Source organism: Convolutriloba macropyga, chromosome 14 (assembly GCF_964194025.1).
Source record: "Convolutriloba macropyga chromosome 14, txConMacr16.3, whole genome shotgun sequence".
In the NCBI taxonomy this organism is placed as follows: Eukaryota; Metazoa; Xenacoelomorpha; order Acoela; family Convolutidae; genus Convolutriloba; species Convolutriloba macropyga.
In genome coordinates, this window is record NC_134481.1 from 48,275,716 (window position 1) to 48,302,474 (window position 26,759).

At 37.3% G+C, this 26,759-nt stretch overlaps 2 protein-coding genes across 7 annotated transcripts in view; one reads left to right on the forward strand and one right to left on the reverse strand.

The window, feature by feature from the left end:
- LOC142352794 (translocon-associated protein subunit delta-like) overlaps window positions 1-26,759 on the reverse strand; it is a 576,117-nt gene that overhangs the window by 536,742 nt on the left and 12,616 nt on the right. The window lies entirely within an intron of this gene.
- On the forward strand, window positions 2,026-20,740 carry LOC142353078 (uncharacterized). 4 transcript variants are annotated; one of them, XM_075405273.1, is made up of 4 exons: window positions 2,026-2,043; window positions 3,059-3,929; window positions 14,790-15,197; window positions 20,216-20,740. In XM_075405273.1, the coding sequence occupies exons 2-4, from the start codon at window positions 3,830-3,832 to the stop codon at window positions 20,650-20,652; spliced, it is 945 nt and encodes a 314-aa protein (XP_075261388.1). In that variant the 5' UTR covers window positions 2,026-2,043; window positions 3,059-3,829; the 3' UTR covers window positions 20,653-20,740. The 4 variants fall into 4 exon arrangements, with proteins under 4 accessions (XP_075261388.1, XP_075261389.1, XP_075261390.1 ...); XM_075405274.1 differs by lacking the exon at window positions 2,026-2,043 and adding an exon at window positions 2,085-2,411 and having other exon boundaries at window positions 3,207-3,929; XM_075405275.1 differs by lacking the exon at window positions 2,026-2,043 and adding an exon at window positions 2,085-2,239 and having other exon boundaries at window positions 3,207-3,929.

Below are 26,759 nucleotides of genomic sequence, written 5' to 3' on the forward strand. Positions count from 1 at the left end.
TGAAAGATGTTCATATTTTCTACAAACAAAGTTTCGTACCAAGATCGTGGCGAGGTTGATCATGAATTGTTCAAAAAAGTGATCACATCAAGGGTCGAGATCTTAAACAATCCATCAATGGTTTCACCCGAATATCAAGAAAATACATTTTTTATGAAGGTGTGTATCAAGTTATGAAGGTGTAATACATGTTGAAGTGAACGTTAATGCACCTCAACCCTAGTCTGTACTAAATGTTTATCTTAAAAGATATTGCAAGATACTTGTGAAGAAATGCCTATCTGTAGAACCTTGCAAGACGATGGTTAACTTGCAAAACCTTACATTTCTTGCAAAATTCTAGTAAGTTTGCTCCTGTTGATCTCTGCGCTCATTGGCTGTTATAGACAAACTATCATTCACTTAGCGAAGAAATTTCTCCGAGAAATGTTTCAGAAAGAAATTTGAAGCAAACGATATCGGTATTTTATCAAAGTATAACAGAAGTTCAGTCAAATAAGATTACATTTTTGCGGTTCCCTTGAGCAATGCAATCACCAACAGAGAACTCCCCAAAACTTCCGAACTGATGATTCATTTGATTGATTTTTTTCCTAAATTACACATTTCAGTTAGGTTTCATTGGAAAGAATAAAAAGTAGTTGTCATTTATACCTCCTACTATCATATTTTTACACCTTTTTGCATTTTGCAATTCTTAGTTTGCAAAACAATTTATATTGATTTTCGTAGTTAACTACTAAAATCAATATAAATTGTTTTGCAAAATAAGAATTGTAAAATGCGGAAAGCTGTAAATAGATGATAGTTGATCAATAGAAGATAGTTCATAAATAGATGATCAAACGGGATCAGAATGAGACGATAATGTTATTTACCATCATTTTTTTTATTATTGTAAAGTTTACAACCCATTTAGCATCAATTTTGTTTCTTTTCTCCACAAATTAAAGTATGAATTCATACTTTGATTTGTGCAGAAAAGAAACAAAGTTGATGCTATATTGGTTGTAAACTTTACCATAATAAAAAATGATGGTTAATAACATTATCGGCTCATTCTGATCCCGTTTGATCATGTTCTATTTATTTGTATATTTGCAAGATGAGTGGTTATCTTGTAAGATAATTCAATGTTTTGGAAGAAAATCTTGCATGACAATGATTCGAAGTCGACTGGGACAGACAACTAATAAAAATCGTGCGGATGGGGTTAAGGGATTTTTTTTTATTTTTCATGACTGAGCAACTTAATTACAGTTTACCTAAAGTCTGATTGGTTTTGTCTGGATGGATTTGATCATTAACACGCACCTCAACCTGGTTAAATTTCGATTTATTGTCTTTCGATTAATCGCCCCACCCCGGTTTACAGTTGCGGGTTGCGTTGTTGCTTTCCTAGTTGGGGTCAGAAGGTATAAAGGGACGCGAATGAGACTCGGGAGAATAAATAAAAAGATGGAAGCACCTCCAAAGTGGTATGAAATAAGTGCTAGCGGGACATAATGTTGTGAACACAAAAAAGTCACCTTGCACTCTTAGTCGAAAGAACAGTTAGCCTAACATTTAACAACTTTAAACCTCAAACTCCGAAGTCTTGATTTTTCAAATATAATTTTTGTTAATTTGTACAGGTCAAACTTCAGTTCAATTTCTACAGAAAGTAGTAAATAAAGTCCAAGCTCAAAGTTGAATTAATTATTTACTTCAGCACCAAAAACTAATGGGTTTGGTGAGGCACAATCTAAGATTTTGCACTGTTCTCAGTGAAAAAGAGGAAAAAAATAAACAAATATGAGTTTTAGGAAGATTTTTCCTGTATGTGCTGACTTTGCCCTTGTCTTGAAAAACCACGAGAGATTTAAGCTAAAAAATTATATAGTTTGGTTCAAAAATCTGAAAAGAATTTTTGCAATTTTTTTTTCGAACTTTTTAGAGCACCATTAGCAGTAGCAAGAACAAAAAATTCCGATCGAAACAAAGCTTTTGGTCACATTTTGAAAACCTTTAGACAAAAAGAATCGAGTGCTGAAAACAAAAAAGGTCAATCGATAAGCGAATTTCGTCTAAATGAACACGCGGCTTGGCGCAACTTTGAGATTTAAAAAGCGCCACCCTTAAAAAAGTATCACGCGCGATTTAAACTAGCAGCTATGTGAAAACATACATACATAATACATGTTCACGGCGTGTAGAATTATTTGGTTGCTCTTTTTCCTCTGACACCACGATCGGCCGAGTATAATTTTGTTGACGGTGATATTTTTTATCACTCTCACTAATTCCCGGCTTTATTTCCCCCCATTTTCCAGCGGGTTTTAGCCGGCGCCACTTTTTTAAAGCGACCCACAATATTATGCCCACTTTATGTATCCATACATGCCTACATTGCGTAGAAAACGACCCCTTTAGTAACCGAAATTGTTATTACTTTAAACCTACCCCCCCCCCCCGCTTTTTTGTTCACAGTTGGTTAAAAATTGCCACTTGTTATCAAAAGAACTCTTAGTTAACATTGTACTTACCCCTCGTTCACCATCAAAGCTATCGAGCGTACTTTATCGGCTTAGAAAGTGCGAAATAGTTCACCGTTTGAACTGTTTCAACATAAAAGATGCGCTTGAAAAATTATTGTACTACATAAATTAGTCATTTCTTTTTTGATATCTAAATCTTTGCAAACTCAAGTGCCCAGAAACAAATTATTAAATTGTTGAATTAGGAAATTAGAAAATTTCAAATTTGTGATTGAAATTCTGACCACTCAGTCTTTGAAGTTTTTTTTTCGTTTTGCAGTTTTTGCCCACGTTCCTTAAGTTTATCACAAAAAGATTGAAATTATTACTACAAACAATTACTGCTTTCATGCGTAGGCTAGGAAAGTAAAATTGAATCAACTTTCTTCGTTTTTTTTCGAGTTTATTTTTACAAAATGAAGTTATTGTTCATAAATTTCTTGTTGATTCTTCATTTCAACTTTAAGGATTTCTACTTAGACCTTTCGAGGGCTATTGTAATGTCTTAAAATTGAGAATTTTACGTTTTTCGAATCTAAAAGGTGCGCTAAATAAAATATTACCATTAGCCATTACTTTTACCCTTAAAAGTTTTGAACTCCTAATGTAACATGCTTTAATTATATCCTGTGGAGATAATTATTTTAAACTGCGGTCAAAATTATTGCCACTTAATTAAACCCCACTTAGGTGCCTCAGATGTTAAATTGGTAATAGCTCAACGTGTAAAAATTACCGACTCTTTCAAATTTATTAAAATTTAGACAATTCATTTTAATTGCGCAATTTGTTATTGAAATTATACACAATATATTCGTTCCTTTTGCCAGTAATATTATTACCGAGATAGTTGTCAAGTTTGCACGTTATCAAGATTCAAAGCCGATCTGGCATAACATTTTTTGTTAAATTTCACAAGTTATTTCACAAAGGTAAATGTATTGATAGTTCGAGCTGTTTATTACAGAAAAACAATAACCCTGGTTTGTTTATTTGTTTATTTGTTATTGGTAATCGATGTAAATCTACTAATTGAAATCGAGAAAGACAATAACCGGCTTAAATGTCACTCACTGATGATGCCGTTATGAACTTTATGAACCTTAAATTATTTCCTTATTCAGAGTCTTAACTAGCTTTCAAAATTTAAAAATCGAATTTAGTTATTTTTTTAACAGGTTGTCGTCATTTTTTTAATATAGTGGAAACCGAAAAGAATTTGCAGAAAGAAGTAACGAATATTGTTCGAAGTTAGTCAAGTTATCTCAGCATTGAAAAATTAGTGACCCCTCTGGTCTGAGGTTTCCTTGGCAATGGATCCGGCTAGTTTGATAGTGTTTCTGGCCACCCTCCTCCATTTCGCAGCCTTCATTTTGGACTGGTTCCTCTTTCTACTCGTTGTTAAGCAACCCGGTAAGTCTCAACAGTTTATGCGCGTCAGCTCCACAATTTTAACTATTATTTGATTGTCTAAAAAGAATTTTTTGTGCCTGTATCAAACCTTTCTATCTAGTCATGTAAGGATCATGCATGAAATTTAAGTTACGTGACCCGTGGCTCAGATTGGGTGGTTGAGAAAAGCTGTCATTGTCGAGAATCGAGTACTGGTTTGAGCTGTAAGTCAGAATCGCAAAGTGAGTCACGTAACCTTGATTCAAGAACGCAAAAGTTTTAAAATCTGATATAAATTTGCAAACTAAAAACCTATAGCTTTTGCGGGATGAAAATTAAAGTTTTAAGGTATTATTTCACTGAATTGCCAAGTTTTGTAAACAATTTTGACAACATAGAATCTCTTTACTAATGCACTGGCGTGTATATATATATATATATATATATATATATATATATATATATATATATATATATGGTGCTAGGAAAATTGGCCCACAGGGCGTTTAGCCGACAAGGAAAAAATGAGAAATTTAGCCAACAGTTTTAGCATAATTGGTAATAAAAGTCCATAATTGGTCCAAAAATCAGTAGTTCGGTTGTGATAGATGGATATCAAGTCCCACGGGCCGCTGAGGCATGGCCATGGCCCGCGAGGCATGGCCAGATGAGGTAAAATACGGTCCGACCACGGATAGACCTTCGTTACACTAGTTGATGTAAAAACTGCGTTATATTTGTCCGCTTATGACATAGTTTTTTAAATTGGCCAATCATAGTTCCGACACACATGTGGGGGGAGGATCTATATGCTCAAGGGTTTTTTTCGTTCAGACAATTTTGGCCGATCGATATATTCATCGAAGAGAGTTGAGACTGGTATCATTAGAAAGCTCGTCCAGCGTAAAATTTGGAATTAAAAAGATTTTTCTGATATTCCTATTTTATGGGGAGTTATTAAGGTTTAAACTATCCAGGTTTTTTTATATATATAATATATATATGAGTAAGGGAAGGAGGGGGTTAATTAGATCTTATGATTTCGGAACGGTTTTGATTAATAATGTATTTCAGTTATGTTTTGTTTCGCTTGATTTTTTTGTTACAGTTTTTGGAAGTCAGCTACTTCCGTCCAGTTTGATGATCATGATTGTTATAAAAATGCCGGGCTTTTGATAACAGGACGTCACAGTGTCCTTGAAATCGCTGGCCTCCTTTGCAGGATTGCAAAGAAAGAATAAAACTGTCGGATTGCAGCGTGTTGAATCATCCGTAAAGTGAAACATGAAATAAAATAAAAATTGACTGTAATGAAATATAAGGGTACAAATTAAAGCTGGTGGTTTGCAAAAACGAGCCAACCAAATCAATAATCGGAAATACTTACCAAAATACCGCCATTGTCAAAAGAAAGTAAGAGGGGTGGGTCTTAAACCTGCGAGAAAAGAAAACCAATAACAAGTTGAAATGGGCTGTTGATAAGGGATGATCGATGGAACATAAAGATATGATGAATCGATCTGCTGGTTTGTAAATGACAATCCGGAACGTAAGAGGGTGTAACGTGTTGATCAGAAGCCATGAAGTTATGAGCAGCATCCTTTTCTTTAGATGGGCAAATTTTTGTTTCTATATTTCCTATCTTTAAAGAGAATGTTTTGTTTATGCCGAAATTTGGGTTTCATTCTGCGAAAATTTTGCACAGTTTCGCAACGGTTCTAATGCGTTCTCCGAATGCGTCTTCAATTTAACTGATCGGACAATCCCGTCTGTGCCAGGGAAAACTTGACTGACTCTAGCCAAAGGCCAAAGGCCACGAGGGGTGAAATCATCTAGAATGCATACCAAGTCGTCTTAAGTGCTCGAACCAATGACCTTGTAAAGTGATAGTTTAAAAATTTGTACCAATCTCTCCCAAATTCCACCAAAATGGGGAGCAGCTGGGGATTAAGTTTCCAATCTATCTCCACATTCATTAGATGTAGCTTAGCTGCAAAAAATTTTGATTCCTTCAGTTCTCCGATGCTAGATTGCAGAGCGTTGTTTGAACCAAAAAATGACCTGCCACAATCTGAGACGAATATGTTGGGTTTTCCTCTGCGGCTAATAAAACGCCTGATGCAGTTGATTGTAGAGTCTCTTGTGAGATCATTCGAAACTTCAAGATGTTTTGCTCCAACAACAAGAAAGGTGAAGAGCAAAATATATCGGCTATATAAACTGCCATTGTTTTTAACAGGAAAAGGTCCTATGAAATCGAGACCAGTTGTTTCAAAGACAAACTGATTTTTCTCGGGTAATCTTTCCGCGGGTAAATCAGCCATCTGAGGGTTGATTACATCTTGCAGCATTCTACGACATGACAAACAGTGGCGTATAGTCTGTTTAGCAACTTCTCTACAGCGAAGTATCCAATAGTGTTCCATGAGAGTGTTTCTAGTCTGCTCGGGACCATAATGACAATTAATTTCGTGTGTGTGTTGTATCAGCAGCTTAACTGCAGCATTGTTACCGTCATGTAATATGGGATGACGAGCGGTCATCAAAAGACTTGCTTTTGTCAAGCGACCACGTGCTCTTATTAGGTTATTCTCGTCCAGGAAAGGTGATAGTGATTTCAATCTGCTAGCACCAGAGACCTCAAATCCTTTTTTCAACAACATGTATTCTCATTGAAAACCTTGTTTTTGAATATTGTGCATAGCGTGTAGATAGGCTCTAATGTAATCTGCTAACTTCATTTCTGCGTTGCGTTTCCTACATTTGTCCGCAAAAAGGATAAAGACTGTTATCACACGTATTGTTTTGTTCCATCTGCTAAATATTGTCGCGTCGACAATGTCTGATACAGTTGAGTTTACTGAAGAAAACGAAATAACCTTTACTTGTTGGGCATGCAGAATTTCTCGTTTTGGCCACTCAGATCTTTTTTGACTCAAAAATGACTGTCCTGAAATCCATCGAGAATTTGCTGTCATTTGCTCAACGCTATATCCTCGAGTTCCGTCATCTTACGTGTTCGCTGTGGATCAAACGTACTTCCAATCGAAAGCGGTGGAGACATCTAGAATTTTGGCTATTTTATTTGCAACAAATATTCTATCGCGCATTTCAGGTGTTCTCAGCCATTACAGGACTGTTGTGCTGTCAGATCAAAAAACACAATCTGAATACTCTATATCTTGTTCTTCTTTTATAAACTGAGCTAGTTGAGCTCCATATACAGTGGCTTGCAACTTTCAGATTGGGGATAGTCAACATTTTTATTGGGGCTAGTTTTGCCCATTACAAATTTAACGGAGATCTATCGATCCGAGTACTCAATTCGCATGTACGAGACGGCAGATAGGGCGTATTCCGAAGCGTCAGTAAAGGTATGAAGCTCAATTGAATTAATAATTTTATCTAGGAAATAATTCCTAGGAATTTCGACGTCGTTCCTTCCCTTAAACTTCTTCCCTTAAACTACTGAAATCCTGGATGTTATCGAGTAAAGGGGCTTGTCCCAATTTGAACCATGGTTCCCGGCGGCTTGTAAAACTTTTCGTAGATCAATTGTTAGAGGCGCTATGAACCCAAGGGGATCAAACAAAGACGCCACCAACTTGAGTAATAGTCTTTGAGTAACGTTGCCTGTAATCTGGATTCTTTGAAGTAGCTTACTTTCAATGACATAGCAATCTAATGCTGCGTTCCATGGTAAGCCAAGTACCTTTTGGTTCTGATGGAGAGCGTTGTCTAGATGTAATCTTATTTTACGTTTTATTGAACTGAGAAATTCAGGACTGCTTGAATGCCATTTGGTTAGGTTGAAATCTCCCTTAGAAAGAACATTTCTCATTTCTTGCAGTATTTTTTGAGCACCTTCGAGTGAATTTGTGGAATCATAGAGATCATCCATGTAATTGTTGCGTTCTACATATTTGCGAGCATCTGGAAACTGTTCTTCGTTGTCACGAGTCGTTTTTTGCAAACCATATGAGTCAATACATGGTGAGTCTGTGGCTCCAAAAATGTGACTGGTGTACTCGTAAGTTTCAATAAGACCATCAGTGTTCCAGAGGAAGCGTAGGAATTTTTTGTCTGCGGGAGCTACTTTAACCTGCATGAACATTTGTTCAATATCAGCGGAAAGCGCTATTTTGTTCTCCCGGAATCTCAAAATTACACCCGTAAGATTGCTCAGCAAATCTGGACCTTTCAGAAGATTAGAATTCAAGGACTGACCTTGAAACACACTTGATGCATTAAGGGCCCGGCGTACTTTCCCAGGTTTGTTCTCATTAGTCTCGGGGTGATGAGGAGGGAACGAAGTCTTTTCATCTGGTTGTTCTTTTATTTGATTAATTTTTCTGACATAGCCGTTCTGCAAGTCTTTCTCGAGCGTTTCCTCGTTTTTTTGCTTTAATTCTGAATTGTTTGGAAGTTTATTGTTGAACTGATGAAGTTGTTTCTCCGCAAGCCATCTGTTATTTGGGAGATCGGCGTTCTCTTTCCAGAGAAGACCAACTTTATAATGACCATTGACGAGTTTAGTGGTATTTTCTAAAATATCAAGGGCTCTTTTGTCATTTTTAGACATTGCTCTCTTGGACGATGCTATGCCTAAGTTTTCAGTTTTCATCCAATCGGAGACCAACTTGAACATACTGTTGCCCATATTAGGATGGCTGTTTAGCTGAGTGAACTGATTTGGATTGCAATCATCTGGGTTTAAGTCAGTTTTTCAAGTGCATGTCCAACCAAGTTGGGTTTCAACTCCCCATGGTGCATTATTGGCTCCTTTAACTATTTGTTTGTAGTGTATCAGATCTAGATTGTCAATTCCGAGAATGACGGAAACATTATTGTCCCCTATGTCTGGGAAACATATTTTGTTGAGGTGTTCAAAGGAATCACAGAGGCGGTTCAGTTTCTTTGTATCAACGGGTGACATATTGAGATCCGGAACGGCGACAACGTCTTTTTGTTCGAATGACTGTTCCCATTGTAAGGGTTTAATTTGAAGTTTTACAGGTGCACAATCGATTTCTGTAGTCATATGATAGCCACCAATTGGCCTTTTTCTAATGGTATTCATGTTTAAATTCAGATTTGTTGCAGTTGATCTCACCAACAAGCTTTGGCAGCTACCATTGTCCAAATAAGCATAAGTGTCAAAAACTTTATCACAGGTTTTGAGTTGTACAGGAACAACGGCTACCTGTCCTGTTCCTTGTAAGTTTAAAGTTTTCAGATTAGACTTTTTTGAACCTGACTTAATAGCAAAACTATCGTGCAATAGAGTGTGGTGTTTCATACCGCAATTGTGGCTACGGCAAACGGTTTTGTAAGTGAACTTTTTTACGTAATGGTTTCCAAAACAGTTGAAACATAATCTAAGTTTTCGTATGTGCTCTCTGCGAATTCTTGCTGGGAGAGCTTGGAAGTGGTAACACTTGTATAGGAATTGGAAATTTTCATTGCTTGGGCAAAGTTTCACAGGGAGTTGCCTGCCTTCAACTGTCGAGTTCCTGCTAGAACTGCTATTTGACTGTTTATACTGATAAGTTTTCCATCCACTCGTAGCTGATGTATAGTTTTGTACACTCGGAGAAATTTTCCAGGACGATTGTGCGTGGCTTGATTGAAAAGTTTTGGAGGCTACAGTTTAAATCTCGACATGCTTGGGAGTAGTTCAGACGCCAGTCAGAGAGTATCTTTAAAAATGGTTGCTGGAAGTCCATTTCTAACACAAATTTTTTCCACTCAACACGTACGGGTTTGGGCAATTTTGCTAGCGCCACATTTAGGTTCGTAGTTGAATGAAGGTCGTGAACGAATCATAATTGCTGAAAGGTATCCACCATTGTCAAAAGAAAAGAAGAGAAGTGTGTGCAGCTCTTTGGATGGGATAAATTGGGTGATTTGAATCTATTCAGTTTCTCAAGGAAAACGTTTACAATTCGCTTTGGATTCCCAAAGTGTTCTTGAAGGCGATGAAGTGCTGAAGCGTATAAGTCACCGTTGCAACCATAGCCGTCGACGTGGGCTTTCGCTTCACTTGTTAGTAGTGATTGTAGGTAAATCATTTTTTCAGAAGATGTCATCGCTGCTCTGTCAATAGTAGCTTGAAAAATGCTGTAGCATTTCATCCAGCTTATTGGATCACCATCAAAATGGTCTGCATGTAACTTGGGTACAGATTTTTGAAAGCAAGTAGACATTGAGACATTGTGTATAGAAGCAAATGGCATCTGCGTAACTGATGTGTTAGGAATATTACAGAAGCTTGGCTGTGTTAATGGAAAAGAGTTATTTTGTCCAAGTGAGTTGCTATCAGTTGAAGGAAATCCGCAAGGAAAAGTTGAGAACGATTGCTGTGATGCACTGCAGGGTGCAGCTGACATCTTAAAATTTGAGGTGAACAAAGTGTTTTTGACAGGTAGAGTTGTACGACCGGGTGCAGTATAACCATAACTGACAAAAACGCGAATTTGCAGCGGGCGCTGACGTATTGCTTTGAGTGGTGGGATCAGTCGAAAGAGTGTCGTCAAAGAAAAAAATGGGTAGGGCGTTGTTGTAAATGTGACAACGTGTTGTCATGTGTTTTTATGTTCTCATTAGAGTTCAAGGATAATCCACCAGATGACGTTTGCTGAAGAGGCGTCTTTTTCTCTTTAACGTCTTTTCGGAATAGTGTCAGAGTCTGTTTTATGTCTATCTTCAAACGACTGTGTTCTCTGGACATAATATCTTGTTCATCAGGCTCCAAGCCACTGATTAGGTCAATGGCAACTGGTTCAAGCTTCTGCAGCTTCTAACTGTTTCATCTAAAGTTTCGATATCTTCTGAGGACTCTATAGCAGCGATATGGTAGTCAGTATGTAGTTTGATGTCATTTTCGATCATAAGTTTAGAGGTTTCCAAACGCTTCTGTTCATTTGACTTGGTTGCTGTTGAGGTACCAATGCATTGTTGAGTTAACATTGCTCCATCTGGGGAATCGGATGAACTATTACTCTTTTTGGGCACTGTATTGTTTGAGGTTGACCTCGTCTCAACCATTAGTGGGAAGACAGAGTAGTTCAGACAAACCGAGTAAACTCAGGAATGTTTGGTGGTAGCAGTGGTAGTTTTTACCGCCATAACCTACTGATACCTATCGATATCAATGCTTTACGAGTGTTAGAACCAACCAATACCTACCAAATACCATTACCTAACAAATACCTGAGCCTACCAATACCTACCGAAAGCCGGAGTTTATCAATACGACCAACCAGAAGGGTTCCTTGGGGTGGGTAAAACCCCAGAGGAACCGAAAAGCAAGGGGGGGTTGGGGAAACGACCATCCAGAGGGGGTCCTAGGGTAAGTAAAACCCCAGAATAACTGAAAAGCAGCGGGGGGGTTGGGGAAAGCGATCAACCAGAAGTGGGGTCCTCGGGGCGGGTAAAACCCCAGAAGAACCGAAAAGCAAGTGGGGGCGGGTTGGGGAAACGACCAAACAGAAGGGGTTCTCGGGGTGGGTAAAACCCCAGAAGAACCGAAAAACAAGTGGGGGTTGTGCAAACGACCATCGAGAAGGGGTTCCTCGGGTAGGGTAAAACCCCAGAAGAACCGAAAAGCAATAAGCGAAATTAAATATTGATAAAATGTTGAATGTTGCAATCTTTATCTTTGTCTTTTTGTGTCTTTTTAGTTAGATACCCCAACATAGTCTGATTGTTATTAAACAAGTCTAATTTCTGATCTTTTGATATTCTGAAACATTGAAAAAAATCATGATGCACATCGGCTTAGCTCATTGGAGAATGTATTTTTTTGAAAACAATACTTAGCTTTAGGTGAGGTTTAGAAGCTGTTGGTTTGGGCGCCAAAAATGTAATTGAGAAAGGGAAGGAGGGGGTTAATAAGATCTTATGATTTCGGAACGGTTTTGATTAATAATGTAATTCAGTTATGTTTTGTTTCGCTTGATTTTTCTGTTACAGTTTTTGAAAGTCAGCTACTTCCGTCCAGTTTGATGATTATGATTGTTGTAAAAATGCCGGGCTTTTGCTAGCAAGAAGTAACAGTGTCCTTGACCGGTTGTAACTAACTTTATAGATTCATTAAATTATTTTTTTAATTTCTTTCTTTGTGTTGGTTGGCAAGTTTATCTTAAACTATTATGTACACGGAGTTCATGATATACACATCCGCGACACATAATTTACGTATTTAGTGCGGGCCCTTAATGAAATGCAGCAAACTATACGTGACCTAAGAATAACGATCACAATGTCACAATTGACTATTATATAAGTATTCGAAGGTTATGAAATGACTTTTTTCACAACTATTTATTGATGAATTTTGAAAGAAAGAACGAAATCTAGGGTTTTTTTCTTGTGTGGAAGATTTTGAGAAAAGAAAACCAAATTTTTTTGAAGTGATGTAAAAAAAAGAACGCACGATAGTTTGTTGAGGGCTCTAAGGAATCAAATTTTGTAGCGCAATATATATATATATATATATATATATATATATATATATACATATATATATATATATATATATATATTGTGTGTGATATATATATATATATATATATATATATATATATATATATATATATATGTATATATATTGTGTGTGTGTGTGTTTGAGGAAGATGTATTGTAAAATTGGCAGACAAGTCTATATGAAGCAGATTGGGTTTGATTTTTGCTTTAGCGATCGCCATTTCAAATCTGCTGAGCGTTGTTTCTGTAACTTGGCTGGGGTTCAGTTTTCTGTAATCATAAACGAGTGCAGTTTTTTTTTCGCTGATGGTTTGCTCTCCTTAATAACTTTTATAATAACTTTAATCATTTGCACGCCAATAAGCATTATTGGAAAAAATTAGGCAAAAGACATGTCTGTAACCTTTAAAAGACTGATATTGTCTGGGATTTCGAAACATAAGGAAAATTTTATGGGCGGAAATTTTCTTTTTTTGCCAGAATTATTAAAAACAATTAACTTTCTTTGTTTTATTAAACATAAAGATAAAGCTAATTTACAGAGAAAGAGAAAGAGAGAGAGAGAGAGAGAGAGAATTCGATTGTGAAAAAGTGTTACTTATATTGTGCTTAATTTACCCGAACATCCCTCAACTGCATAATTTAACGCAAAAAACAAGAATTTTTCAGGAATGCAATAATTCAAATGTTTGTCTCTCTTAATAAACATTTTATAGCTGAAACATGAGAGTAAAAGCTGATGAATGGCTTCTTGCCTTTACTGCCAGTGATTTAGCATGCAATTAAATTTTTTTCATGAACTGTTGGCTTTCTTCAAATCAAATGTTTTTTTTCAGTATCAAAATGTTATAATATATTGCGCTTGCTTGCGCTCATTAAACAAAAATATATTTTTTCAAACGATATTTTTCATTTTGCTGTACTCGGTAACTTTTAGTCAAAGTGATATTTACAAAAAACTAAATTATTTATTTCGAACTAAAATTTTGCAATTAATTTGATCAAAAGTCCTAAATTTTATTTCCCAATTTACGACAAGTTTTGTTGTTCTGTTTCGTACTTTGGTTTTTCCCATGTTCCCAGAAGAATGTGTTACGGTCCTACAGTAATTATAAGTTTCAAATTAAACAACTCTCGTCGTTATAACAAGAGTTGCACAATTTATCGGTGAAATAACTATTGAGGCCCCAAGAACAGTAGAAAATTCAGAAACTGTCAAAACTTGAAATTGGACTATTTCTATCCCGCAACATTTTTCTTGCCACTATTGCCTTAATTCAAATTGCAAGAAAAAATAACCTAATAAATCACACAGTTTTGCGTGAAACACGCACGTGCAAGTTTTAAGATGCCAGATTTCAGGAGTGAAAGATTCTCGAATGTCATATTTTTTAAATCTATTTTACCAAATTTTAGACCTGCCAGCATTTCAAAGCTTGTTAAGAGCGTGCTTTGTTAGAAGGGTCTGAGAAAACAACCTGTTGTAAATTGTGCATAAGATAAGCTTGACATAGCTTGAGAAGAAGCTCTACTTGTTCAACGTATACTTGGCTATAGAAAAGAAGCCTCGAGGAGCAAGAAAGAACATGAGAATCGGCCAGAAGAGATGCCCAAGTTCGAGAGCTTAAGACCAGTTGGTGTAATGCTTAGCACACTAGGCGTGCAATTAAAGTGTTGTTGATTCGAATCCAGTACTGGTCCAGTAGTTGCACTGCTGACTTACACCCCGAACTTACTTACAAAATTCTGACTTACACCCCGAACCCCTACGTGGTTCTCGATCAATGATAGTATTTTCTCAGTGAATTCGTCAGAGTCGTGTAAGCTATTCAATTGCTTTAATCGCAACAAGAATGGATTAAAAATATTACCACACAATTTTTACCGCCCTTTCAACTTTACAATCAACTACTCGAATTAGCCTAAGTTGGAAGCTTCTCTATGGAGATAGCAGTCTGCAGATATTCATTATTGCTTTGAAAAATTGCTTAAATAGTCAATTACCCTAGTAAAAATAATGGAAAATTTATAAATATTTATAAACAAGTTATAAAAAGATGCATTATATTTATGAATGCTTTATAAACTTTTTGCATTAATTTGCATTAATTTTCAATTATTTATAACTTTTTGCCTTATATTGCAAACTGTTTACAAGGATATGCCTTAAGTTATATAATGTTTATAACCCCGAGTCGGAAAAAGAGTTAATCTTGCAAGATCTTTCAAGATTAACTTTTTTGGAAGACAAAAAAGGGGCTTCAAAAACATAAAAAAACAAAACAAGCGCTCAAAAATAGCCGAAAGAGCCGTCCTAGCTCCTTATCCTAAGTACTACTTCTATTTTTTTTTATAAATTGATTGATTAAAATTCATGAACCTGATATATTTCAGCGTCACGGAGTTCGTCAACAGGTGCCTTTCTAGTCTGCAACTACCTGTTAACAGATGTGTGGAAACTGTTGATGGCCATTCTGTACAACTCCAGCTCATTCATCCGCCAATCAGATTCCGCCATTTGGATACTTCCTTATATGGCACCTATTTTCACATACCTATCCCTTCCTATGCTGTTGCTCAATTCTCTATCCCAGATTAAAAATCCAGTCTTTTATTTGCAGTTCCAGAAAAATTTGATGAGATTTGCGACGGCGTTTGTGTGGTTGCTGGGATCGGCGTGGTGTGCGATTTTGGTCACGTGTTACCTGGCAGATTTCAATGAAACGAAACCGTTCACAGAGTTCTTAGTGGTCATTCACGTGTTGTCAGTCGCCTTTTGTGTATTCATTGTAGTTGATATGGGTAAGTAGACGACCAAGAACTATCAACTGCACCCCCCCCCCCCCCCCCCACCGCCTTAGACTTATACCTAAATCCGGTTACATGACAATTTACCCAATTCCATTTTACCCTACGCGATTTTACCCAACCTGCCATTTTACCCAATGCCATTTTACCCAATGCCATATTACCCAATACCAACTTACTCAATGCTCTTTGATCTTTTCGTTCAATTATCCGATTTCAAATTAGCAGTCGCTATTAGAAGGATGATTTAAAATATTTGTAGACAATATAATCCCATGTTCGGTTGTGATAGTTTCATATCAACTCCCACAGGCCATTTATTTTATAGTCGGCTAAATAGTCGTTCTGGTTAATTTAGCAATGGGGTAAAATGGCATTGGGTAAAATGGCATTGGGTATAATGGATTTGGGTAAAATGGAATTGGGTAAATTGTCCTGACACCCCTAAATCCATGTCAAATTTGGATGAAAATTGAATATTTAAATATGAATTATGAAACTATGAAACATTTACAGTTTTTTGCTCCGTATTGTCCATAATAAAGTGATTCAAAATTTTCGAGTGAATTAAATAAATTGCGGAGCCCAGAAAATGGTTACGGAGCGCAGCATTTTTAATCGCTAATTTTCAGCATATGTTTTATGCATAACACGGAGCAAAAATTTCAAAAATTTAAGTTTACGTCTCATATTTTATTCAATTTAATATAAAGTACGTCGTAAGAAATTTCATAGATAAGAGCAAACAAAAAGTGCTAATCATTGGTAAATTCCACTCCATGCAGTGTAACAAAAAATCAAACTTCTGAGGCTTGTATTTGTTGAAAATAGAGACAAATTACTTTCATGACCAACCAACAGCACAGGTACCGTTTCACTCATCAAACGGATCAAAATTACAATTTTATAACTAAAGTGTTCTCACTTGAAACAAGAAACCCAAATAAATCAACATTTGTGTACCCAAAAAAAATTCAACCTTCAACCCTTTTTTAGTACAAACTCATGCCCGATAAATAAGTCTTTGAAGAGGTAATTAAGAGATGATCGTTGATCTATCGTTGATCCAGAATAGTGAAAATAGCAATCTATAGAAACTGAGTTATGCTCGAATCCTTTGTAAAAATAAATCTGTTATATCCTATACCCGATGTGATCTTGAATTAAATTAGAAACGAGTGCACTGCCCTAAATAACACAAAGCTAGAAAATGAATCTTTTAATAATATGATTCTTGCTTCAAAATTATCACTCCAGAAACCGTGTTGAAACCATTTTTGTGTTGGAAGATATTTCAACCCGCACCAAAAATTCATAGTAATTCAGTGCCGAATCAGATTATTTTTCAGAAACTATTCTGCACTGATTCAGCATTTTGCCCAGATGTTCTGTGATTCAGGCTCTGATTTTTTTCTGTCGCAGACTCTGAATCAGAGTATGATTTTTTTTGGATTCAGACTCTGAACCAGATTCTGATTATTGTCTGAAATAGGTATTTTTCATAGCTAAGATTGCGAGCCAAGCTATTTTTTACTTTTGTTTTCAGGTCCCTAAAATGTACAAATTCATACATTACCTCTAAAAATTGAAGAAATTTATAAAATTCATAGTCGGATTCAGTGCTTAAAGTTGATGCTACTGTGAAATAGGTTTGAATCATTTCTGATGCTTACTGAAGTTTAGAATTTAAGGCAAGGAATATTCTTGCCCTGCAATCGAAATATGATATTTACATCAGAAAATGATGGGCAGTATGCAAAAATTCAAAATCACACTTTGTTTAGTTTTCCGAGTTTTACAAAAAATCAGAGAATCATGCAAAGTCAAAACGCTGAAATTTTTCTTATTTTTTAACATAACTTACTCCCTTAATGTAACTTAAGCGCGCCTGTCTCCACAATTTATGGAGGCCGTAAATTGATATTTATTATCCAAACGAACAATGATTTTGCTGTCATTACACTTTATGTTATAATAAGTGTTTTTATGCTTAAAATAGTTTGTATTAGCTAGTGAGATATGGAAACAGTCCATGTAAAAGCTCTATGCCGAGCGCCAGGATTGTCTGAATCACAGAAAAAATCCTTAAATAAGGATGATTAAAGATCACAACCACGGCTGTGATTTGATCGGAAAAGATTGATCTTATTTTGAATAATCAACGAGAATCCGAATAAATCGAATAAAGAGTCCAAAAACTGCTGAACATTTCCTCTTAATTCCAAAAAATTGAATCAATTTCGAATACCGTCGAAACAATACAACTCTTCATAGACGAAGCGTAAGAAGAAGTGATATTCTTATGATTTTGCGATCCAAGAGGTCAAGCATGACACTTAAAACAAAACGAAAATGATTATAACTTTCACATCAATTTTATTCGACAAATTGAACCAATTTTATAGTCAAATTGAGAGTTGTGAAATCTTAGGTATTCCTATCGACTAAACACAATTTGTTTGTCAGTTCCGGTGGCACTTTTTTCAAATGATCTATTTTGAATTGAATTTCGCTTTTGTTTTGATTCGTTCTGCTTTTATCGTGACAATCATGCCACAGACTTTACATAAACCTTCGTAAGACGACCTTCTTTTATGTTTCTACTGATGAAAATTAAAATTAAATAAGCAATTTGATAAAAAGTCGTTTCTTTAATTTTTTGAACTAGCATTACTTGGGGTATAATTTTTTCTTGATTATACACTAATCAACGCTAGTTCACAAACCACTTTTCTTGAGATTGTTTTGCAAAAACGATCCAATTGCTAGAAAAAAATATATTGACCATATAATTTTTTACAGTGGAATAAAAGGACTATAATTAGTGCTACAGGAAGAAATAAAACGTATACCCGTTGGTGATAAAAGTGCTGCTCTACTTTGCGGCAATTTTTTTCCACAAAATCTTTTAAAATTCAATTGAATATCTTAAGGCATCTTGTAACTATTGGCATGGAAAAATTGGGACATCTCTGCTTCAGAAAGTGTCAAACTGGAAACTGATTCCATAAAGACAGACGAGAACCATATTGCAAATAAAGTTTTTCTGATTTTCAATACTCACTCTGTGAAATGTTACAAGATTTGTATCTGATTTCATATTAGACAACAACTTATGCTTTTAAAAGAGAGTACTTGGAACAGAAAATATGGAAAACTTTTCACCGGGCTTTTATTTTACAGGAATTAGACCTAATGGGAGTTTTGAATTCTGTTTTCATCAGATGATCGTGGCAAAAGAACCCTTATAAAAAGATTAGGAAAAAAATTTGACAAATGGTTCGTGAATGATTATTTTGATTCGCCAGATCCCACAATCTCACTGAATACTCTTGTTCATTCTCCTTAAAATTGATTACCTTTTACAAAATTTTTATTACCTTTTTAATTGGACGCAGTGCAACATTTACTTTCATGGCGGTCCAAAGCAAAACGCGTGTCAATAAACAAAATCAAAAACCGCAGAATTTTTGGGGCGATGTGTTTCGGCTTAGTTCAAACTGTCTTCTCAGTTGCAACTTGTCGTTTGGCTAGTATTCTCTAAAACGAATATCCGTTGTGTTGTTCGAATTTTATGTCATCATTTCAAATTGTTTAGAATAATTGCACTTATTTAGAAACTTTTTAAATAAATGATTGCACGGTTAATTGTAGGAAAATAACGTCAATAACGTAAAGGAAAAAACAATTATAAACGTCTCATTATAATTTATTGTCTTTCTGAAAAAATAAATGAAATTTTTATATGGCACGCGAAAGAACCCATCTAAAAAACTGTTATTTTTGCATACTTGAATTCATTTATAAACGCTTTACTCCATTTGTTCATGGATCCGTTTTTCAATGCTTAAATGCAAAGAACTCCAAAATTATACATTTTTGGGTGCTAATCCATAAAGGTAGTACCTTGCTTCAAACCAGTACTCAAGAGAAGGCTATGTTCAGCCAGAAAAGGAGGGAAAGGACGTAACCCGTACGGTACTCTCACTCTCAATCAGCGCTGGACAAGTCTAAATGAAAGTCTTTATCGTCTTCCACTACAGGGAAAGTCTATTTACTGATATTATAAGTTTTGCAAATGTTGCACAAGACCTTAGTTTAACTTAAATCAATATCAACTTTTCCGAAAGTTTTCGATTGAGTACCTCGAATTTCCAAAAATTTTATAGGGTGCCATTTTTTGGTGGTTAAAAGGGGATAACATTAATGGGTTTTGGGCCGCTTTAAGACGAGATCACAGATTCTTTTAGTTTTTAGTTTTATCAAGTGGCATATAATATTGCAAATAGAGGGAAAAAAGTAAAAAGTTAGTATAGTCAGGGTTCCGATGTTCGCGTGGTTCAGAGCTAGCCGGAATATATTTAGCATTGATCCTATCTTTGTTACCGAAAAGGCCAAAAAAAATCCGCAAATTGTTCATAAAAAGATATTGTGGTGCAGCAAATTCAGCGTATTGGCTATTCTTGGGGTGAGGTGAACATTGGCAACAAAGATAGGATCAATGCTAAATATATTCCGGCTAGCTCTGAACCACGCGAACATCGGAACCCTGACTACCACGTTTTTCCGCCCTAATTTGAACTTTTTAAACCTTGTTTTGGCGTTTTCTGGACCTATTTTTGAAGTTTTCCGGCCAATTATGGACGTTTTTCCAACCTATTTTGACGTTCTCCGCCTTATTTTGGTCATCCTTTAAACCTCATTTCGGTGTTTTCCTGAACTACTTTTAATTTTTTCCGGCCAAAAATTTGGCCGGCCCGAAAAGCGTCTCTTTTTAAGCAGAGTACATGATCTGGCCCAAAAAGCGTCTGTTTTTAATATAAGGAGACTTCATGATCTCTAATTTTAATGAATACAGGCCCGTTCCTTCTGATATAATTATGACAGTATTATGATATAATTTTAATTATATAATTATGATAAACCTAAGCTTGGGGAGGGGGTTGAGTTTTTCAGTCTGTCTACAAGTGGAGATTTAGATCATGTGAACTAAATTCACTCCTAATTTTTAGTGTTTCACAAGTGGAAGGGGCGCCGAAGGATCCACCACAGAACACAGCCACTCTGCTACCACTGCGTGACGTCATCAGCCTCCACTTCAGTCCCTTCAACCTCCACCAATCAGAGGCCGCTATTACTCGTCTCGTCAATGTCACCAAACTCGCCAACCAACCAGATCTCAGCAATCGAGAGTAACAATTTCACAACAAGTGACGTCACCAGTTCTAACTCGGATATCCTCCCCGATTTTGTTTTGTTCGCAACTTCGTCGGTTTTGGTCACTTTGCCGACGACTTTAGTCAGTATGGGCTCTCGGATTAATTACGATTTGAACTCGTTGACCAATCAGTCGCTGGCATTTTTGTATGTGAACCCCTTGTGCTCAATCGGAGGTGTTATTTTGTATACTGCTCTTAGATTCGACTCTCTTACAAACTTGGTTGAATAAATTTGTTTTCTTTCTATTTCTGATAGAATATAATTTTGATAGCTTATATAATGTACGGTTATAATAATTAGAAGCAATTGGAAAAGTTTTTTGTTCATATCTGTTTGAAAAAAATGAGGTGAAAAGAAAACATCTATTTTATATCCAGCTTCATATATTCATTGTTTTAATTAATAAAGATTGTAATATTTTTTTTTGCGCTCAAGGAATTTTTAACTCTTCAAATATTCCCTGTTGGCCAAATCCCGATCATCGCACGAGAGTAAAAAGCACTTAATCATAGTATTTCTCATTTCTGCATTTTTACTATAAGCATAATTTACGTCATCACTTTTTACCATGCCTAAAAAATAGTAAGGATCTTTTCAACAATTGCCCCCCCCCCCTTTTGCAAGAGGGGGGCTATTCTTGAATAGAATTTAAGCGAGTGATCTATTAACCAATCAGAGACGAGTAATGACTTTCCGTGTATGCTCATACTGTGTTAAACTCGATAGAATAAAATGCGCAATGCTAGGGCAATTAGCCGAATTGGAATACACAGCGAAAAGAATTTCCAACTGGCGGGTCGGTGGGCGCGCTTCGCGCGCGTCGCGGCTTCGCCGCGATAACCGACCTGCAATTTCCGGATTACATCCCACAGTGCGTGAGAGGCATGGCCGTGAAAAGCGGTCCGCAATTGCGCTTAAACTAATATTCGGCTATCTAAACTGTAGGCCAACTAATATTGTGGTAAAGTATAGCTTAAAAGGGGTGGTGATTCTCCACTAGGTACCAAGGGGGGGGGCAATTGTTGAAAAGATCCAATAGTAGAATCTGGATGCCTGAAAACACTGAACATACTTGGTTCCAGTTTTTGGTTTCAAAGTGTCTAAAAACTTTCAGTTTTCAAAGAGTATAGAAACCTAGGAGTCGACTAAAATTTTGTCATCAGTTTACAGTTTTAACTCTATACAGTAAAACAGGCCGTTTTTCTCGATGCTAATAAAAGATAACTGATAATTTTTGTACAAAATGTTTTAGCGCGAACTATTTGGCATAATCTAATGGCCATGGGTCTGCGCGGTCAGGCCGTGGTCTTGGGTCTGTTTGGTCTGGCTCAGGGTTGGCCTCGGGTCTTTTTCTTCTGGCCCAGTGTTGGCCTTGGGTCTTTTCGGTCTCGCCCAGTGTTGGCCTTGGGTCTTTTCGGTCTGGACCAGGGTTGGCCTTGGGTTTTTTCTTCTGGCCTAGTGTTGGCCTTGGGTCTTTTTGGTCTGGCCCAGGGTTGGTCTGGGGTCGGCTTCGTCTGGCCCAGTGTTGGACTTGGGTCTGTTCGGTCTGGCCCAGGGTTGGTCTTGGGTCGATTTCGTCTGGCCCAGTGTTGGCCTTGGGTCCTTTCGTTCTGGCCCAGGGTTGGCCTTGGGTCTTTTTCTTCTGGCCCAGTGTTGGCCTTGGATCTGTTCGGTCTGGCCCAGGGTTGGACTTGGGTCTGTTCGGTCTGGCCCAGGTTTGGTCTTTTTTTGGTTTCGTCTTGTCCAGTGTTGGCCTTGGGTCTTTTTGGTCTGGCCCAGTGTTGGCCTTGGGTCTTGTTCTTCGGGTCCAGTTTTGGTTTTGGCTCTTTTCGGTCTGGCCCATGGTTGGTCTTGGGTCGGTTTCGTCTGGCCCAGTGTTGGCCTTGGGTCCTTTCGTTCTGGCCCAGGGTTGGCCTTGGGTCTTTTTCTTCTGGCCCAGTGTTGGCCTTGGGTCTGTTCGGTCTGGCCCAGGGTTGGACTTCGGTCTGTTCGGTCTGGCCCAGGGTTGGTCTTGGGTCGGTTTCGTCTGGCCCAGTGTTGGCCTTGGTTCCTTTCGTTCTGGCCCAGGGTTGGCCTTGGGTCTTTTTCTTCTGGCCCAGTGTTGGCCTTGGGTCTGTTCGGTCTGGCCCAGGGTTGGACTTGTGTCTGTTCGGTCTGGCCCAGGGTTGGTCTTTGGTCGGTTTCGTCTTGTCCAGTGTTGGCCTTGGGTCTTTTTGGTCTGGCCCAGGGTTGGCCTTGGGTCTTGTTCTTCGGGTCCAGTTTTGGTTTTGGGTCTTTTCGGTCTGGCCCATGGTTGGTCTTGGGTCGGTTTTGTCTGGCCCATTGTTGGACTTGGGTCTCTTCGGTCTGACCCAGAGTGACCAAGGTCTGTTTTGTCTGGCCCATACCCGAAATCGGGTCTGTTCTGTCTGAACCCCCCTGTCCGCGACCCAAGTCCGTCTGGCCCATACCTGTCTTGGGTCGCGGATTTCATCCTGAGACGATGAAAAATTGATGTACAGTACATATCGTGGATTATAATGAGGGAAATTAATTTCTGAGAGACTGAATAATTTATTATTGATTTTATAGGCAAATCCACAGACAAAAATCAATAGTATTCCGTACAATACTATCAACGTAGTTTTATCAACATATCCGTATTTTAATTTCTGTTTAGACCTTCTCATACAATTGACATTTAAAATATTTTATAATCGATAAAAGTAGTATTGAAAAATATTGATTGTACTGAAAATTTCCAGTTTTAATGGTCCAATAATTTGTGAAAAATTTGCAAAAAAAAAATTAACGGTCCCTTTATTACAATTTTTCTCTTGCATAGCAGATGCGGATTTAATTGTCACTTTGCTCATTTTCAGGCAAAGGTTATTGGGAATTGAATATTTTGACATTTTTTGGATGGTGTGAGTCATATTACGTTACAAAAGTGGAAGCCTAAAAGATAGCGGCTGTCTTGGCATTTAATTTTTAAAAACAACAAAGCTACAGCTACAGTCGCTGCTACAGCGACTTCTGCTATTGTACTCTAAGGCGGCTTTGCAAGAGGTATTGGGGTTCTCTAGTAATTTTTAAAAGGTAAAGTTTTGTGTTCATGAATTCTAGACAATTCTCGAAATCTAGTATGTGCAGACGATAAAAAAACTTTTTATTAGATTTTCTCGAATGCATTCCTTTATTTAATTTCAGAATGTAAACTGACCAGTTCCGTTTGAATTCTACCCTCGTGAAGTTTTGCACTTTGCCAAGTATGAGTGCAAAAATTAGACCTTATTTTTTGGTCAAAACCTTGTTGTTGAATTTTTTTTCAATTAGCTGCTGATCAACTGTATGAAGACTGTCGTATAAAAACAATTGAAAATAATTTCTGAAAAGCAGCGCAATTGATGTTCTTTTAGCGCTGCTATTTTTTTGGTTGAAGCATTTGTTATTAGCACAATCCTAGTGAAAGACAGTAAAATTTGTCGGAATTTAGATAAAATTTTGCACGCGTGGAAATATATTTATTTCTAAAAATATTGAACTGTTGTGAAAGAGATTATACCAAATTTAAGCCAATTTCACCCCTAATTTGCATAGAAAAACAGCTTAGAATATAACTTCATTATACCAACTTTTAAGTGCTCTCGAACCTCCTTATCTTATGACTTCTTCTCCTGTTCTTTTTTTGTTCCTGACGGCTTTGACTTTTTGCTAACGTTTGTTTTGAACAAAAGGCAATGCTATGCTATGCACAAGATGCTACACTATACAACCAGACATAAATTTCAACTTTTTTACTTCAACTTTTTTTCAACATGTTCTTAAATCTTTCAGTCTTGTTTCCGTTGAATTGTTTCTTCCACCACCTTTAACGTTCAATCTTCTCCAAAAAACCTTCAAACATTAATGCAGTGGCTATGTGTCTTGGGACTTGGATATAGGAATTTTGCTGATAGTCATAATTTTGCAGTTTGATGAAAATGGAGATCAATTATTGCATCCTCTCCCCTTAATTAATGAAACAATTAACTTCATTCCAGATTTCTTAGCTGTGAATAGCACCCAATGCTGTTCATTGTCAGATCTTATTTTCATTACACTATGTAAGACGGATAAGAGACAACAATCTAATGTAAATTCCCGGACTTTGGTCGCAGTGGGTTTCAGCGCTGTACAATTGATTTTCAATTGTAACCATTACTGTACCAGACAAATAGCAGTATAAATACTTTTGCCAGTCTGCCCAGAGTCGATTAAGAAACATCCCAGTCTGTTTTTTTTCGCAGCATCATTTACATTATTGGTTAACACTGCACAGAATGTCTCAGATCAGACTGTACATACGAAGAACTAACAGACTGTACATTGCAAATTTTGAAAATTTCGAATGACTGATATCATGCATGAAATTTTCAACGTGTCGATACCCGGAGCTGCTTTCTAGCTGAACTTCTACGAACTACACTACAATTAACTGACACATCGACCTCCACCGACTTCCGCCGACTTCCGCCGACTTCCGACATCCGCCGACTTCCACCGACCTCCGCCAACTTCCACCGACTTCCGACCTCCGCCGACTTCCACCGACCTCCGCCGACTTCCACCGACTTCCGACCTCCGCCGACTTCCACCGACCTCCGCCGACTTCCACCGACTTCCGACCTCCGCCGACTTCCACCGACCTCCGCCGACTTCCGACCTCCGCCGACCTCCACCGACTTCCGACCTCCGCCGACCTCCACCGACCTCCGCCGTTTCTACCTGATTGATGTGAATGCACCAGTGTATTTATGTTAACCTTTTTCCTGTGTTTGAATAGTAGACTCAATGGTCTTCATATGTTGTGTATTTCAGATTTGATTGAGACTTGTAATTGATACTTGTGTTTGTTGAACTGACTTTGATTTGATTGAATTGTGTATCAAGAAGATGGAACAGGTTGTTATTACGGTTGAGTTACACGAGTCGATTATGAAATGCAGGCAGGAACTTATGTTTGTAGTTGCGGAACCGAAAGAGAAGTCGTGCCATGGAATTCTAACAGTAAGGAAGGTGTTCGATATCGACAACGAACGGATGGATCTTGTACGCAATTTGCGGAAAAGACAGGCACCTGCGAGTAGTGTAGTGGTGATGAATGAACGCAAGGGGAGGCGATTTGAATGCGGATTTTGTGAGTATGAATCACGTGCGCAGTATATCACGTTGCCCGCGTTCACCAAAAAAGCATCAGGCCTACGAAATGTGATCTTTGCCCATTCAAAACTATCTATTCTGCTAATTTAAAGAGACATCATCAAAGGGTTCATAATTCTGTTAATTTGAGATTGAGGTGTGAGTCGGGGTCAAAGTCGTCGGGATCAAAGTCGGGATCAAAGTCTGCGGGATCAAAGTCGGGGTCATAGTCTTCGGGATCAAAGTCAGGGTCAACAAGCGTAAAGTCATCTACAAAATCATCATCATCTTCAGTCGTTCACTTGAATTAGTTGTTGACGGTACTTGTTTTTTACTTCTTTGTTTTACTTTATTTTGTTTACGGGATTACGTGGTTACTTTCGTTTTAATCGCCATTAACCGTTGCTTATTCTAAATGCTCATAAATCGCGCTCTTAATGATCTTCTCTTATTCTCTTATTCTAATGTTGTTCTAATTTGCTTATCATTTATCGCATTTGGATCGGGATCTTGAAAAAATTTCTTGTACTAAGTTCTTCGAGACTCTGAAATCTGGCTTTTTTCGGACCGAAAACTAAATGGAAAAAATCGCTTAGCATAGATTCTTATTCTGTCGGCTTTGCAGTATTCTTATGTTGCAGTATTCAGGCTTTGCAGTATTCAGGAATTCAATTAAAATTGACTTAATTGAGCTTATCCAGGGTGGTAGAGATTGCCCATGTCTTGTGCTTTTTGCTGCAATTTGTTCAATTGTTCGCTTATTAACTTATTCTCTTATTCTAATGTTGTTCTAATTTGCTTATCATTTATCGCATTTGGATCGGGATCGACCATATTTAACAGGGAGGAACTGTTCCATTTAATCATGTTATACACGTTATCAAAATTTAGTGCTCATAACGTACTCCCTCACTCGTGTTAATTATACCATAAGGGGGGGATGTTATACACGTGATCAAAATTTACTGCTCATAACGTACTCCCTCACTCGTGTTAGTTATACCATAAGGGGGGGGGAAGGTAGTGGGGGGGGGGTATAACGGGAAACACACCTTAAGCTAACAAAAACAAAGATTAATATAATTTGAATGATAGAATTGGATATTCAAGTTTAAGTAAAAATGAAACAGTTCCAACAGGGTTCAGAAGCAATATTACTGTCGTCAAAAGAAGAAA